At 56.9% G+C, this 12284-nt stretch overlaps 1 protein-coding gene across 1 annotated transcript; it reads right to left on the bottom strand.

Annotated features, from left to right (window-relative positions):
• Nucleotides 1-789: 789 nt before the first annotated feature.
• On the bottom strand, nucleotides 790-11872 carry LOC107326364 (leucine-rich repeat and fibronectin type III domain-containing protein 1-like protein). Its single transcript, XM_088139688.1, has 4 exons — nucleotides 8108-11872; nucleotides 3536-4152; nucleotides 2266-2383; nucleotides 790-1014 (listed from the first exon to the last, which is right to left on the bottom strand). Exons 1-3 carry the CDS (start codon nucleotides 9493-9495, stop codon nucleotides 2316-2318), a joined length of 2073 nt encoding a protein of 690 aa, XP_087995814.1. The 5' UTR covers nucleotides 9496-11872; the 3' UTR covers nucleotides 790-1014; nucleotides 2266-2315.
• Between the last annotated feature and the right edge of the window lie 412 nt (nucleotides 11873-12284).

Raw genomic sequence — 12284 nt, 5'->3', positions numbered from 1 at the left:
GGGCGATGTTTTAAAGCATCCAAATCCAAGAAGAGCACAGCCTCAGCAGGGCGGTTTTTGTTGGCTGATTGCAAGCCCCCCGCCCCACTTCCAGCTTTTGGGGAAAACTCAGTCCATGGTTGGGTAATTTTAGCCTGTGAATTTCATGTTTTTGGAGGGGGCTGCTCATTAGTAAGGCCAGAAGCAGCCTTGAGTGCTGGTCTTACTCGGAAGGTCACAGTGAGCAGGGTCCTCGGTGCTGCGTGGAGTCAGTGAATTTAGACTCCAGATTTAATTAAGGGGAGGAAGAGACACTTAATTTAATTCCAACTTGAGAGTGGGATTCTACCCTGGGGGCACCAGCACTGAGCAATGCTTTGGGCTCCCCCGACTCCTAAGCAGGGGCATCACGGGGGGTGTCAAAAAAGTCAAGATGGCAGCCGCGATGGTGCGATCCAAGCCCCCACCCCTTTGCCTTGGTCACGTGCCCTTCCTCCCTGCTCCCCCGAGCTGATGCTGCAGCCAGAGATCTCCCTTGCAAAGGGAACGCGTACCTGCCCACCCCTGGAAAACGTGGATGACAGAGGGCCTCCCTCTTCTGCTACGCTGGACTACGACAACGTGCCCTGGGTTGATTCTGTTTTCCTGACAACAGCCCGAGCCTAGTAAAGGAAACACACCATCAGGACCTCATCATTTTCCAAAGAACCGCCTCACATCCTCCGGCGCCACCGTTGTATCGGCTGGGAAGGAACCACAGGCTGCCAGCCTTCTCTGGGAGGAAACTGGCACCACCACACCCGTCCCCGATTTTCAGCTCCATTTATTAGAAAATTCCAGATGTGGTTTAGAAAAACAAAAGGACTTCGTAGAAAACGGGCCCACAAGCGAGTCCAGTAGAAAGATCCCAGAAAGGCAGGAGTGGGACCGCAGAAGCGTCTCCCCTGGGAAGGATGGAAGCGAGTCGTCTCCTGCTGGGGCAGCGGTGCCAGCCTGGTGGGAAAGCAGAGGAATGGTCCGAAGTCCAGATTCATCCTGAAAGAGACCAGCAGAGTTGAGTTTCTTTGCCGCACTTGAATCCAGGCTCTGCCTGCCAGGAGCTGAAACGCAGGCCAGGTTCACAGAGCGCACTACACTATGGCTTAACTGTGGCTTACGGAATAAACTACAATTGTTGGCTGAGTTCACACAGCAGGCTGCTCCCAACCCAAGCCAACCAGCCGAAGCGTGAATTCAGCTAGGATATTTAGGGCTAGGGTGAAATTCAGGGCCAACCTCCCATCCTGACAGATGGAGACCCTTCCCACGGAGTCCCACAGAAGCAGCAGCCAAGGAAACGGCGAGGACCTCCCTCTGGAGCTCCTGCCTGATCTCTGCGTGCGGATGCTGAAGTGTGGGGCCGGAAAAGCAGTTCGTGGGGAACGCCACCCTCCAGTTGCAGCCCTCATGCACTAAGCCCGCTGGCAATCCCTGCCCCGTTCAACAAGGGAGCCAGGAGCGTGACTGCCCTCTTCTCCGCATTTAACAAGAGTTTTGCGTTTTCTGGCCCCAGAGCCAGGCGGGCATTCTTTTCCCTCCGGGTATTAAGATGCCCGTTGGAAAGTTTCCACTGCTTTGTAATGTTCTGTTTAAGCCGACTACAAAGCCTTGGTCTTGGGGTTTAAAATTCCACAGAAACCAACAATGGTCCCCAGGAAACAAGCCACAGCTCGAAATCCATCTCGGCAGCCACGTGCTCCGCAATGCAGCGCGTTCACACACTTCTGACGGTGGCCCAAACCCAGCGCAACCAGTTCCTCTTCAGAACCTGCCTTTTAGGTATCCTGAGGAGGAACCGCCTCTCCCAATCGCTCGAGTCTTCGTCTTTTGAGTGCGCTCATTTTCCCTTTGAAAATACTGGAGGACCCATGTCAGGCGTGTACCTAAAGCAACTTTTCATGGCAGCTTCCTCAAAGGCAGTGTTCCCAAACCCTGGGGACTTTAAGAGGGGGGGACTTCAACTCCCAATTCCCTTGCTGGCTGGGGAATTCTGGGAGTTGAAGTCCACCCGTCTTAAAGTCCCCAGAGTTGGGGAACGCTGCCCAAAGGCAAAGCAGGAGCAGCAGGGCACTGGGTGAAACGTCCCCAGGGCACAGGAGAACTCAGCTGCCACCCTTCTGCACAGCTGGCTGGTGTGCGAAGAGCAGCAGCAAAGAGGCCTGTCTGCATTCTTCCAAGGCACGCCCCTTCTGCTCCGGCCCAACATTTTCTGCAAAGGGGAGGCTGGGGGGCAGAGAGAGCGCCTACCTCGGGTCTCCGGTCCAGCTGTGCCTCGTTCGCTGGCAGGCTGCCAGGACTCAGATCTTGATGCCAGCCCAGTCGTTGCCATTCTGCCTCTCCTCTGCCGGGAGCACTAACGGGGGGTCTGCGCAAAGCAAGGGGAGAGGGCAAGAAGCAGAGAGAGGGGCTCGACTGGATGCTCGGCCGCTGGAAGCCGCACAGCCAAGAAAGGAATTCCCCCCCCTCATCCGAGAAAAAGGCCCGGGAGACCGGGCACCCCCGGCAGGGCCCTTTCGGTCAACTGGGTTTTCCGTTGCGAGAGCGTGACCCACGGCCACTCCAGAAACAACCCCGTGTTCCTCCGAGACTTTGGACCCCAAGGGGAGGCTCCCAAAGTGGCCCTCCTTTTCAGCAGCCCAGAACAGCGAGGGGCATTCGGAAACATCGAATGTGTGAATGCAAAACACGGATGGGCTTAGACCGCAGGGTCACTCCTGGTTATTTTGGCTTTTACGGGCCTCGGGAAAGTCCCATAAAACTCAGCGCATTCAGAATATCACATTTGCATACTTTCCCATGCAAGTTCAACGCTACTGGACATCAAAGAAAGAAAATATCGCTAGGTGTCATCAGATTGTGTGTGCACGCGCATGGATGTGCCTTCGAGTCAGCGTCAATGACGCCTGATCCCTGCAGCTTTCTTGGCAAGATTTCAGAAGTGGCTTGGCAGTGCCATCTTGCCAGGGCGGAGGGAGGGACAGCCCAAGGTCGCCCAGCTGGCTTTGTGCCAAGGCAGGGCTGGAACTCACGGTCTGCCAGTTTCTAGCCTGGGGCCTTCGCCACTAGACCAAGCTGGCTCCCTAACGCTAGAGAAAGTTCCCCCACTCCACACTAGCGCCGCTTCAGCTCCTCGAATGCTCTCTGGGCAAAAAGAGGAGCTATAAACTATAACAGCAACAGTAGTAGCCGCAGTAATCATTTGCATTGTGGGGAGAAGGATGGGGAAAGAAGACCCCTAACGCTTTCTCACCCGCTTATTCACCCAGCACTTGAGATATTTTTGTCTTGGGAGCCCTGGATAGAAGCCAGTAAGACCTGGGCCAAAGTTTGGGCAGAGGCTGCTAGTTGCTGACTTACAGGCTACAGGCATGCCATGGGGGGATGACTCTACCACTCAGTGATGAGTGTAGCTAGCTACAAATTACAGTGAGAACACTGCTGGGCTCATCCTACGTTTGGCAACACCACCGCCTGGCCTGTCCTTCCTGGGCCTCAGGACGCTTCTGCCTCCCTTTACCTTGTTCTTCTGCTCTGGAGGCCTCGGGTCCAAGCCCAGAGCAGCCACGGAGGTGGTCGACATTAGTCCGTGACCACCTCCTTCTCCGGGGGGACGACGCCTCCTCCTCCGCCCCCTTGTCGGAAGCGCCGACCCGCGAGCCTTTCTCGCAGTCCTTGGTCAGCACCACGACGCTGCGGTCCCCCCTGGGCCTGGCCGCCGCTGCCGAGCCGTCTGCCTCCCACCCCTCGTGTCTGGAGGCTGGGCGGGGCAGCCCGGTGGGGGGCGGCGGCTGGCTCCCGTTGGTCTGCGAGTGGACGTTGCTGACTCTGGCTTTCTTCTGTGCGTCTTGGCCGCTGTAGACCTTGTATCGGATCATGAGGATGATGATGAAGACCAGCACCGAGGCCACGATGATGCCCCCGATGATGATGATCATGGTGCCGCCCAGAAACTGGGCGTGGAGCGAATGGCACTGCAGGCTGTCCCGCAGGGTGCTGAACTGGAGGCAGCCGAGGCTCCGGGTGACCGTCAGGGACGTCACCCCGTCGTTGTAGATGGCCAAGACGCAGAGGCTGTAGTCCCGCCCGGCGGCCAGGTCCTTCACCAAGAAGCCCTTACTGGATGGAGGAATCATCCTGAGGGGAAAAAGGGGGTTGTCAGCTCTGCCGTCCGCAAGACAGACCAACGGTCGGGAGGCCTGGAGAACAGCAGCCTGAACACACACACACCCGGCCTGGCTGGGGAAGGCCTGAGCGGACCTTGGTTTCCCAACGGGGAAGGGGCCTGAGCATCTTCAGGGGCGGTGCCACCTTGCCACACAGGGCAAGAGTCCCCCTTGGCGCTCAAGTCCCCTCCAAAGGCCAGGTCCAGGCATCCAAGCAGCTGCCCCTTAGAGCCTGGGGGGCCGTGCTCACCCCCCCAAAGGCACCCCTTAGGTCCTCTTCCTTGAGCCTCTTGAACCCTCCCCTTCCTGCCCCCCTTCATCTGCCTGGATGATCTCCAGATGCCGCCCGGCTGACCCAGGAGAAGAGCCAAGCGCTCTGTCCCCCACAACCCCCCAAACGGGGGGCAGGTCTGATTTCCTCTGAAAGGCCCCCTGCTGCTGTGACGCGATTCCCCACCACCTCGGACTTCAAAGGCAGGAGGAGGCTGTGCCAAGAGGCTCTCAGGCCGATCCTACGCGAGCAACTTCGGTTTCAATAAATTCACAGGGGGGCTCTGACAAATGACGCGGCCCCTTCCATTGCACGAAGGAGAACTCTCCAGCCCTGCACAGGAGCTCGGCCCTCCAGCCAGACATTGTCTTCCCAGTTAAACCTGGAAGCGGCGTTTTTAAAGCAGCGTAAGTGAGGGGGTGAAAGGCCAAACTCGGATGGAAGACGCAGATTCACTGGCGGAACGATCGAGTATCTGAGGCCAAATGTGTAATTTACAAAATGTTTTCCACTGCCTGAAAAACGGCAGGGAAAGACCCCACAGGGGTCTTCTGCAGAGGGATCGCCCCTTCGGCAAAGCTTGCTCTCTCTTGCAACTGAGCAGAGGGGCTGGGCTAGCCCAGTGGGAGAGGGTGGGAGCTCGGGGGGCCTGTGAGACAACCCAGCAGGACGGGTGTGGGTAGAATGGGCACCACCTTGGCTCGGTTTCTGACCCAGGAAGAGTAAAGGCTTTGCTCCAGACCCACCCGGCGCGTCTGCTGCTGCTGTTGGGGGAGACGCTGCCCTTGAGCGGTGCATTCTTCGAGAGGCAGGAGCGTCATCACGCTCTGCCCCCAAATCAGTGGGCCTGGCAGCTGCTGCTTCCCTGAGCCAGCAAGCCCAGGAGGCTTGTAAAACCTTCCCTGCATCTGTTCCTTCACCAGTTTCCAAACAGGGCACCCAACCCAACCAAAGTCACAGAGACTTTAAGAACTACCTGACTTGCATGAAAGGTACTTGGCATCAGTTCTCATGATCTTAAGTTCAGGAAAATGAGAAGTGAATGTTAAGTTCCCACTTTGTCCTTGATTCCATCCCGTGCCCTTCACACAGAGCCACGCGGCGCCGGTGCAGATGTTGCTTGCAGCCATAACGCGCACCCAAGAGACCCGCACCCGGGGGTTCCAGCGGACGCCGGGCCGGCTCCCTCGCTAGCCTTTCAGCTATTTCGGGAGCGACCAGCCCAGCCTTCGTGACACTGCAAGGAGCCCAACTGGCCGCAGCCTTCAGACTGCCCAGGGCAGCTGTTCGTGGAAAGCAAACGGCCTTCGATCAACAGAGGCTTCCCCCCCTTCGCCGCACGCTGGATTTCAAGCGCTCCCCTGCCTACCAGGCCAGCCTCTCCCCGCCCACCCCCGCCCCCAGCTGACTCACAACAGGCAGCACCTTACACTCACCAGCCCCTCTCTCTCTCACACGTGCATGCACACGCGCGCACACGCCACTGCTGAAATCCAATTCTGCATCCTAAGTAGGTCACCTAGCCTCGGTTCCTTTCCGCCCAGGCTGGCAGTGGTTCTGGGCCAGCTGCCAGAGGGCATGAGGGACCCAGAAGACCTTCCAGAGAGCTTCCTTGCAGCTTTGCAAAGGAGGAGAGCTATGCAGCAGTTGGAAGCGGAGAAGCAGGGGGGGGGCAAGGGCACGGCCCTCTTCTCAGATCTCGGATCTCGCCCCCAGCCCCTCCTCCCGCTGCTGCTTCCTCCTGCCGTGCCACCTCTGGAGAGCAGGGCCCCACTGCCTCCTGCCCACTGAGACCAGGGGCTCGCTCCCTTCCCTGCCCCTGCTCAGAATGGGCCTGGGGCAGATGGCACAAAACTCGCAATTGACGCCAAAGATTCAGTTGGCATGAAAGTAAAGAGAAGCAGGACGGGGCAGATGATAGAGATGGAGGCCCAGGAAGGGCCTGGGCAGCTGCAGACACCCGCACTCCCCACCGCCTCCTTGCCCACCGCACAGGAAGGTGCACAGTGCACTGCCCGTGCCCACAGCCCTGACCCCCATCACCCCCAATTCTGATTTACCCCGATTCCAACGTCCTGCTCTGCTGGCTCTGCCTCCCATGGCAGAGGGGCAGAAGAAGCCACCCCACGCTTTAGCCCGGAGCGGCTGTCTTGCACTAACTCTGCAGGGACTGCTGCTCCCCCACGGCTAACAACAGAAGACCCCGCCCCATATTGGACCAGAGGGGATGGGGGCTGTAGCCCAGGACACTTGGGGGCACCAGGGCAGGGGAAGTGGGCTACTAGCCATGCGCAAGGTTCTGGGATGGACAGACTATGGGGAGCTCCAGAGTGCCCCGTTGTCCTCCGGATCCCTCCGGCCCAGGGTTCTAGACATGAATCTTTCTCTTTAGATTTTTTTATCCTGCCTTTCTTATTTTTAGAAATAACTCAAGGTGGTGAACATGCCTCATATTCCTTCCTCCTCCTATTTTCTCACAACAACCACCCTGTGAGGTGGGCTGGGCTGAGAGAGAGCCGCCCAAAGTTTCTTGGCTAAGGCGGAACTAGAACTCGCCGTCCCCTGCTTTCTGGCCTGGCCCTGCACCACTAGATGAATCTTCCAGGCAGAAGCAAAGCGCAGGTAGTCCCAGAAGGGGACGGCTTTGCTCAGACCGGCTGGGAGTGTAACTGTCTCCCTGAAATGCAGCAGGAAGGGTTTCAGCTCGGTAGGTAGGTAGGTAGGTAGGTAGGTAGGTAGGTAGGTAGGAAGGAAGGAAGGAAGGAAGGAAGGAAGGAAGGAAGGAAGGAAGGAAGGAAGGAAGGAAGGAAGGAAGGAAGGAAGGAAGGAAGGAAGGAAGGAATCACAGCCGCCGTTAGGAATAGGGTTAGGGTTAGGGTCTGATCAGCCTGTTTGGGGAACAGCGGGTAGTCTGCAGTCTGGGGCTGGCGCTCCAAAATGCTGGGTCCTTGGCAATGTTTACTCAGCACCCTAGAAAGGAAAGAAGACAACGTGCTGCACCTGGTTACTCCCCCCCCCCCGCATTCAGCAACAAGAGGAAGCTTGCACCACTTTGGCCTAGATTTAATACACTGTTTCCTGCCTTTTGGCAAAAACAGTTTGCACGCTTCGATTTGCTTCTCAAGTAGTGGGGCAGAGCAAAGCAGCCGAGGCGTTGGCACGACGTGCCTCCGGCCCTTTGGAACCTCACAACATTTCACTGTCAAGTCTGCATTTCTAACCAGGCGGGGCAGAACTCTGACCTTCAGGAAAGAGAGAAAGAATCTGAGAGCCTCGGGAATTTGGACCAGCCGAGTCTCTACCCTTTCCCCGCCTCGCATCAAGCCTCTCTGCAGCTGCTCGCGTTCTCCGGATGAGCCCCTCCAACTTGGCATCTCCGGACCGTGGATGGAAAGGATGGGAAGCGCAATCCAGCCCAGCTGCTTGGAGCTGCCAAGGTGGATGGCAAGCCTCTCCCAACCAGAGCAGCCTCCCCACCATCCACCTCCTCCAGCAAGGAGAGACCCACGGGGCGTGAGGGCGCCTCTGGGATGAAAAGGCCCCGGACCCAAGTTCCCCCCCATCACAGCTCCTCTGATCCGGCACCCTATAAACCCTGGCAGCGCAGCCCCTCCCCACAGGACTCCCAAGTGCTGCCGTTCGCACCCAAGCTCACCTGTACACCAGGTTGTCATCAGAGGAGCTGTTGTACTGGATCTGGTACATGCGAATGCCAGGGATGTGCCACTGGGGGTACCAGCGGATCAGGACGGAAGAGGACGAGATTTCTGAGGCCACCACGCCCTTGTCCTGAGAGGCCCCCGTTTCGTTGGCACCGAGAGGAAGGGTGGCCATGGCTGAGGTAAGGATGTCCGAAGGCCCCACGGCCTCGGGCACCTTGGGGGTGGTGCTGTTGGAGAGCAGCGGCAGCAGGTTGACCACCAGCTCGACAGAGGTGGTGGCTTCTCCGGCGGCATTCGAGGCAATGCAGGTGAAGACCCCGGTGTCCTGGATGGCGGCAATCAGGATTTCCAGGGTGCCATTGTCATAAGAGCTGGTCCGCGAAGTGTTGGCCACCACTTTGCCTTCCGGGGAGACCCAGTGGATAGAGGGCTCTGGGTCCCCCACCCCGCGGCAGCGGAGGACCGCCCCTTCGCCCTCCAGGACCACCAGGCGGCCCGTGTGGCGGGTGATGACCGGGGGCTCGCAGATGAACTCCTCCTCTGGGATGGTCCAGAAGTACTTGCCCAGGAGGTCAGGCGGAGAGGCGCAGGTCTCCAGGTCGTCCTCCCTGGCCAGCCGCCGCAGCCACAGCAGCTCGCAGTTGCAGTGCAGCGGGTTGCCGCCCAGGCTGAGGACCAGGGAGGAGGGCGGGGTGCCCTTGGACTTGGCGTAGACCGGGATGCGCAGGAAGAGGGGGTCCGGGGGGATCTTCTTCAGCTTGTTGGAGGTCATGTCCAGGCGGGCCAGCTTCAGGAGGTTGGTGAAGACCCCCTCGGGCACGAAATCAATCAGGTTGTGGTCCAGGCTGAGGGAGTTGACATTGTGGAGGCGGCGGACGGTTTCCCAGGGCACCTGCACCAGGTTGTTGTAGGAGAGGTCCAGGTCCTCCAGGGTGCCGGCAAAGTCATCAAAGGCTCCCGGGGAGATGCCCTGCAGCTGGTTGTTGCTGAGGATGAGATGGCGCAGATTGGGCAGGCCCTTCAGCTGCTCGCCCCCGATCAGGAGAAGGCGGTTGTTGTCCAGATGCAGAGCCCGCAGGCTGCGCAGGTCGGCGAAGGCGTAGGGCAGGATCTGGCTGATGGTGTTCCTGGAGAGGGTGAGGTGCACCAGGCTGGTCATGTTGGAGAAGTCCTTCCGGCGGACGACGGTGATGAAGTTGTCCGTCAGGCGCAGCTCCACCGTGCGCCGGTCAATCACCGTGGGCACAAAGAGCAGACCCGTCTTGGTGCAAAGGATGGCCAGCGAAGGCGAAAGGTTCTGGCACATGCAGCGCTTGGGACACACCTGAGCTCGAGCCAGGTGGCCGAGGACCACCAGGACGCACAGCAGGAGGCCCTCCATGGCGCTGGCCAAGGAGGGGCGCTGCAAGGCAAAGGGATGGCGAGGCGTTAGGGGGCGGCCTGGTCCGTGGGCACCTTCGGGCAAGACCCAGAGAGGGGAGGAGTGAGCCCTGCTGGCTGAAGCCCACTCGGCCCTGGGAGGCAGGGACTGCCCTGCGCCCTGGGATCCTCTGGCTCCGCAGGGGCTCCTTCACAGCTCTCAGGGTGCTGCAGGGTGAAATCTGGGGCGTTCGCCAGGCGAGGCAGAGGGCGGGCAGGCTGGCTGGCTCCCTGCTGGTTCCCACTGACTGCCCCACTGTCCTCGTCCCTCTTCCTCAAACTCACGCCATGAAAAGCGCACGGTCAAAACAGGACCCCATGAGATAATTACGGAAAGAACGGCTCCTTTCCGTTGCCTGAACCCTCGGCCGACTCCACCACAAGGGACGCCACTTCCAGGATTACCAGAGGGGGGGGGTCTTTCTTTCTTTCTGGGCCATGTGCAGAGCCATAAGCCCCCACCCTTCCGATGCCTTTCTCTTTCTCTGAACCACCACTGCGGAATCACAAATCGGATTAAGGTTCACCTTTATCGACGGCGCTTCTCATTGATTCTCCCCCCCTCCGCCCTTCGCAAAAGCTTTGCATGTTTCAATGATGCTTTTCAACGAACGGATAAAAACCATCATCGACAAGGCAGCAGAGACCCGCAGGATTGCTCGTTGCCTGCCCCCTTTTTGATAGGCCCCATCCCTTACAACCGGGGTGCCATTTTGTCTAATGGTGGATTAATACTGTAATAAATGTGCAGTGCCCCTCCCGTTCAACATCCAGGATCTCTTCTAATTTTAAGCAGCTAGAACGTTCCGCAGCAAGCCCATTTCGCTGAGGTATCCCTGCCTTTGTGGATTTCCTTGGCGGGGGGAACCGAGGTGGCCATAGCCCCCCTCCAGACTCAGACCATCTCTGCTTCACGGCCGCGTGGCTTCCGCTCGCAGCCTGGACGATCACGCCGTGGCAGGAATTCTTACAGGCAACCCCCCCCCGCCCCGGCTTCTAAGACAGCAGCCTCCATTTCCCACAAGTTCATTTCTTTTTATTAGGTTAATCTGATTCAGGGGGCAAATTGGCAAATGATTTACTTTTCCCCCTGCAAATATACGTGTTCGGTGTTAGCCGGATCCCTCATCTTTCTCCTTCCATAGTAACAATAACAGACGATGTAAAGGTCTGTTCTGCCTTCACAGAGGGGCACTAGGAATAGCCCCAGCAGTTTGCAATAGCCTCTAACCCCTCCTCTCCAATCAGGCACCCTCAAGACAATTGTGTAATGACTGGGAACGATGGGGGATGTAGTCCCAACCTATCTGGAGGGTGGAAAGGAATGCCGTAGCCCACCATACTTCTAAGATAGCCCTTGGGGCCGAGGCCTTGATTCAAAAAAGGCTTTTTTATTTCTGGGGTGCAACATATATTCCCCTGTAAAATCAGATTTTGCTTGCTCTACTCCTTGCAAATATCCAAAAGAAACAGGTTCTAAAGTTGCCTGAGAGGATCAGACTGATGCCCCAGGGACCAAAAAGGAAAAAATTACAGTAAAGACAAAACCCTCCCATTCAGCATTGTTGTAATGCCAGCAAACATCAGGCAAGATGAATATTTCATGATCAAATACTTAGTGAGCAAACAGGAGAGAGGAATATAGTAAATATCTCTTATCAACTTAATTAATCTTAATCTCCAAATAACCCAATATTGATTTTTTTTTCCAAAAGATAAAGTCAGTCAAATCCATAACCAAGACACAATCAGAAGACCGTTTATTCCCTTCTTCCACCTGTTATCCCTTTTTTTGCCACTCCCAGGTATTAAATTGGAAGTTCTTTGGGGTGGGGGAGCGGGAGGAACTGCCCTCCACCAGACAGCCCCTTGGGCTCTCCTAGACTTCTGCCTGGGGCCAGTCACTTTCTGTGACTGAGGGAAGGTGGGGTGAGAGGGAGGTCTGATCTTGATTGGGAGACACCCCCAGCCCAGAAATTAGGCTCTGTACATGCCTGGAAGGGAAGACGAGCCGATAAACACAAGGTTTGACGATGGCCACTGTGCCAAAGGCCTCCAAGTGCAAGAAGGAGATGCAAAAGCAGGCATGTAGTGTGCAGAAATGCAGGTGCGCGTTCAGACCTCTCATGCCAAAGCAATGGGAGGGGGGGTCCCAGTGATAGCTAAGAACTTTGCAAAAAATCTAGGCATGGGCAGCATTGCTGAGAAAACGCCAACTGCTGGTTGCCTTGAAGAGCCCAACAGCTGGCACCCCACAGCAATTTCCACATGTGTCAGCGGGCTCATAACTTAACTCTCAGTGTTTCTCACCCTTGGCCACTTTAAGATGGGTGGACTTCAACTCCCAGAATTCCCCAGCCGGCCATGAATTCTGGGAGTTGAAGTCCACATATCTTGAAGTTGCTAAGGTGGAGAAACGCTTACCTACAGACTTCCACCCACAAGCAAGGCAGTTTATTAGGATGAAATTCATATTTTCTATCATAACAAGGCAACATCCATTGACAGCAGTAAAGGTGAGGCAGGTCCTTTCAACCATTCCAAAAATGCCCAGAAAAGGAGACAGGGCTTGACCTGGCATTCGAAAGTATGCCATGCTTCCATCAACAGACTTGTCAGAATCAGCATTCGGGGCTTAACAGTAGCTTGGCTGATACACACCTGAGCCTTCTCCAGCAGCTAATGCCCTGCAAGCTCTAGAATGATTGCGGTCAGGATGTTAACTAATCACATCATTTGTAGTGGCTTATT

Source organism: Python bivittatus, unplaced genomic scaffold (genome assembly GCF_059951505.1).
Source record: "Python bivittatus isolate LINGU-HERP-01145 unplaced genomic scaffold, Pbiv_v1 ctg000310_np1212, whole genome shotgun sequence".
Lineage (NCBI taxonomy): Eukaryota > Metazoa > Chordata > Lepidosauria > Squamata > Pythonidae > Python > Python bivittatus.
The sequence above is the reverse complement of the archived record's forward strand: the minus strand, read 5'-3'. Positions and strand labels throughout refer to the sequence as shown.

Excerpts from the sequence above, each read along its gene's own strand:
- LOC107326364 (XM_088139688.1), bottom strand. The coding sequence starts at position 9,495 with ATGGAGGGCCTCCTGCTGTGCGTCCTGGTGGTCCTCGGCCACCTGGCT. Across the intron at positions 4,153-8,107 it reads GATGACAACCTGGTGTACAG|GATGATTCCTCCATCCAGTA; the intron begins GTGAGCTTGGGT and ends TTTTCCCCTCAG. Across the intron at positions 2,384-3,535 it reads CTCCAGAGCAGAAGAACAAG|ACCCCCCGTTAGTGCTCCCG; the intron begins GTAAAGGGAGGC and ends TGCTTTGCGCAG.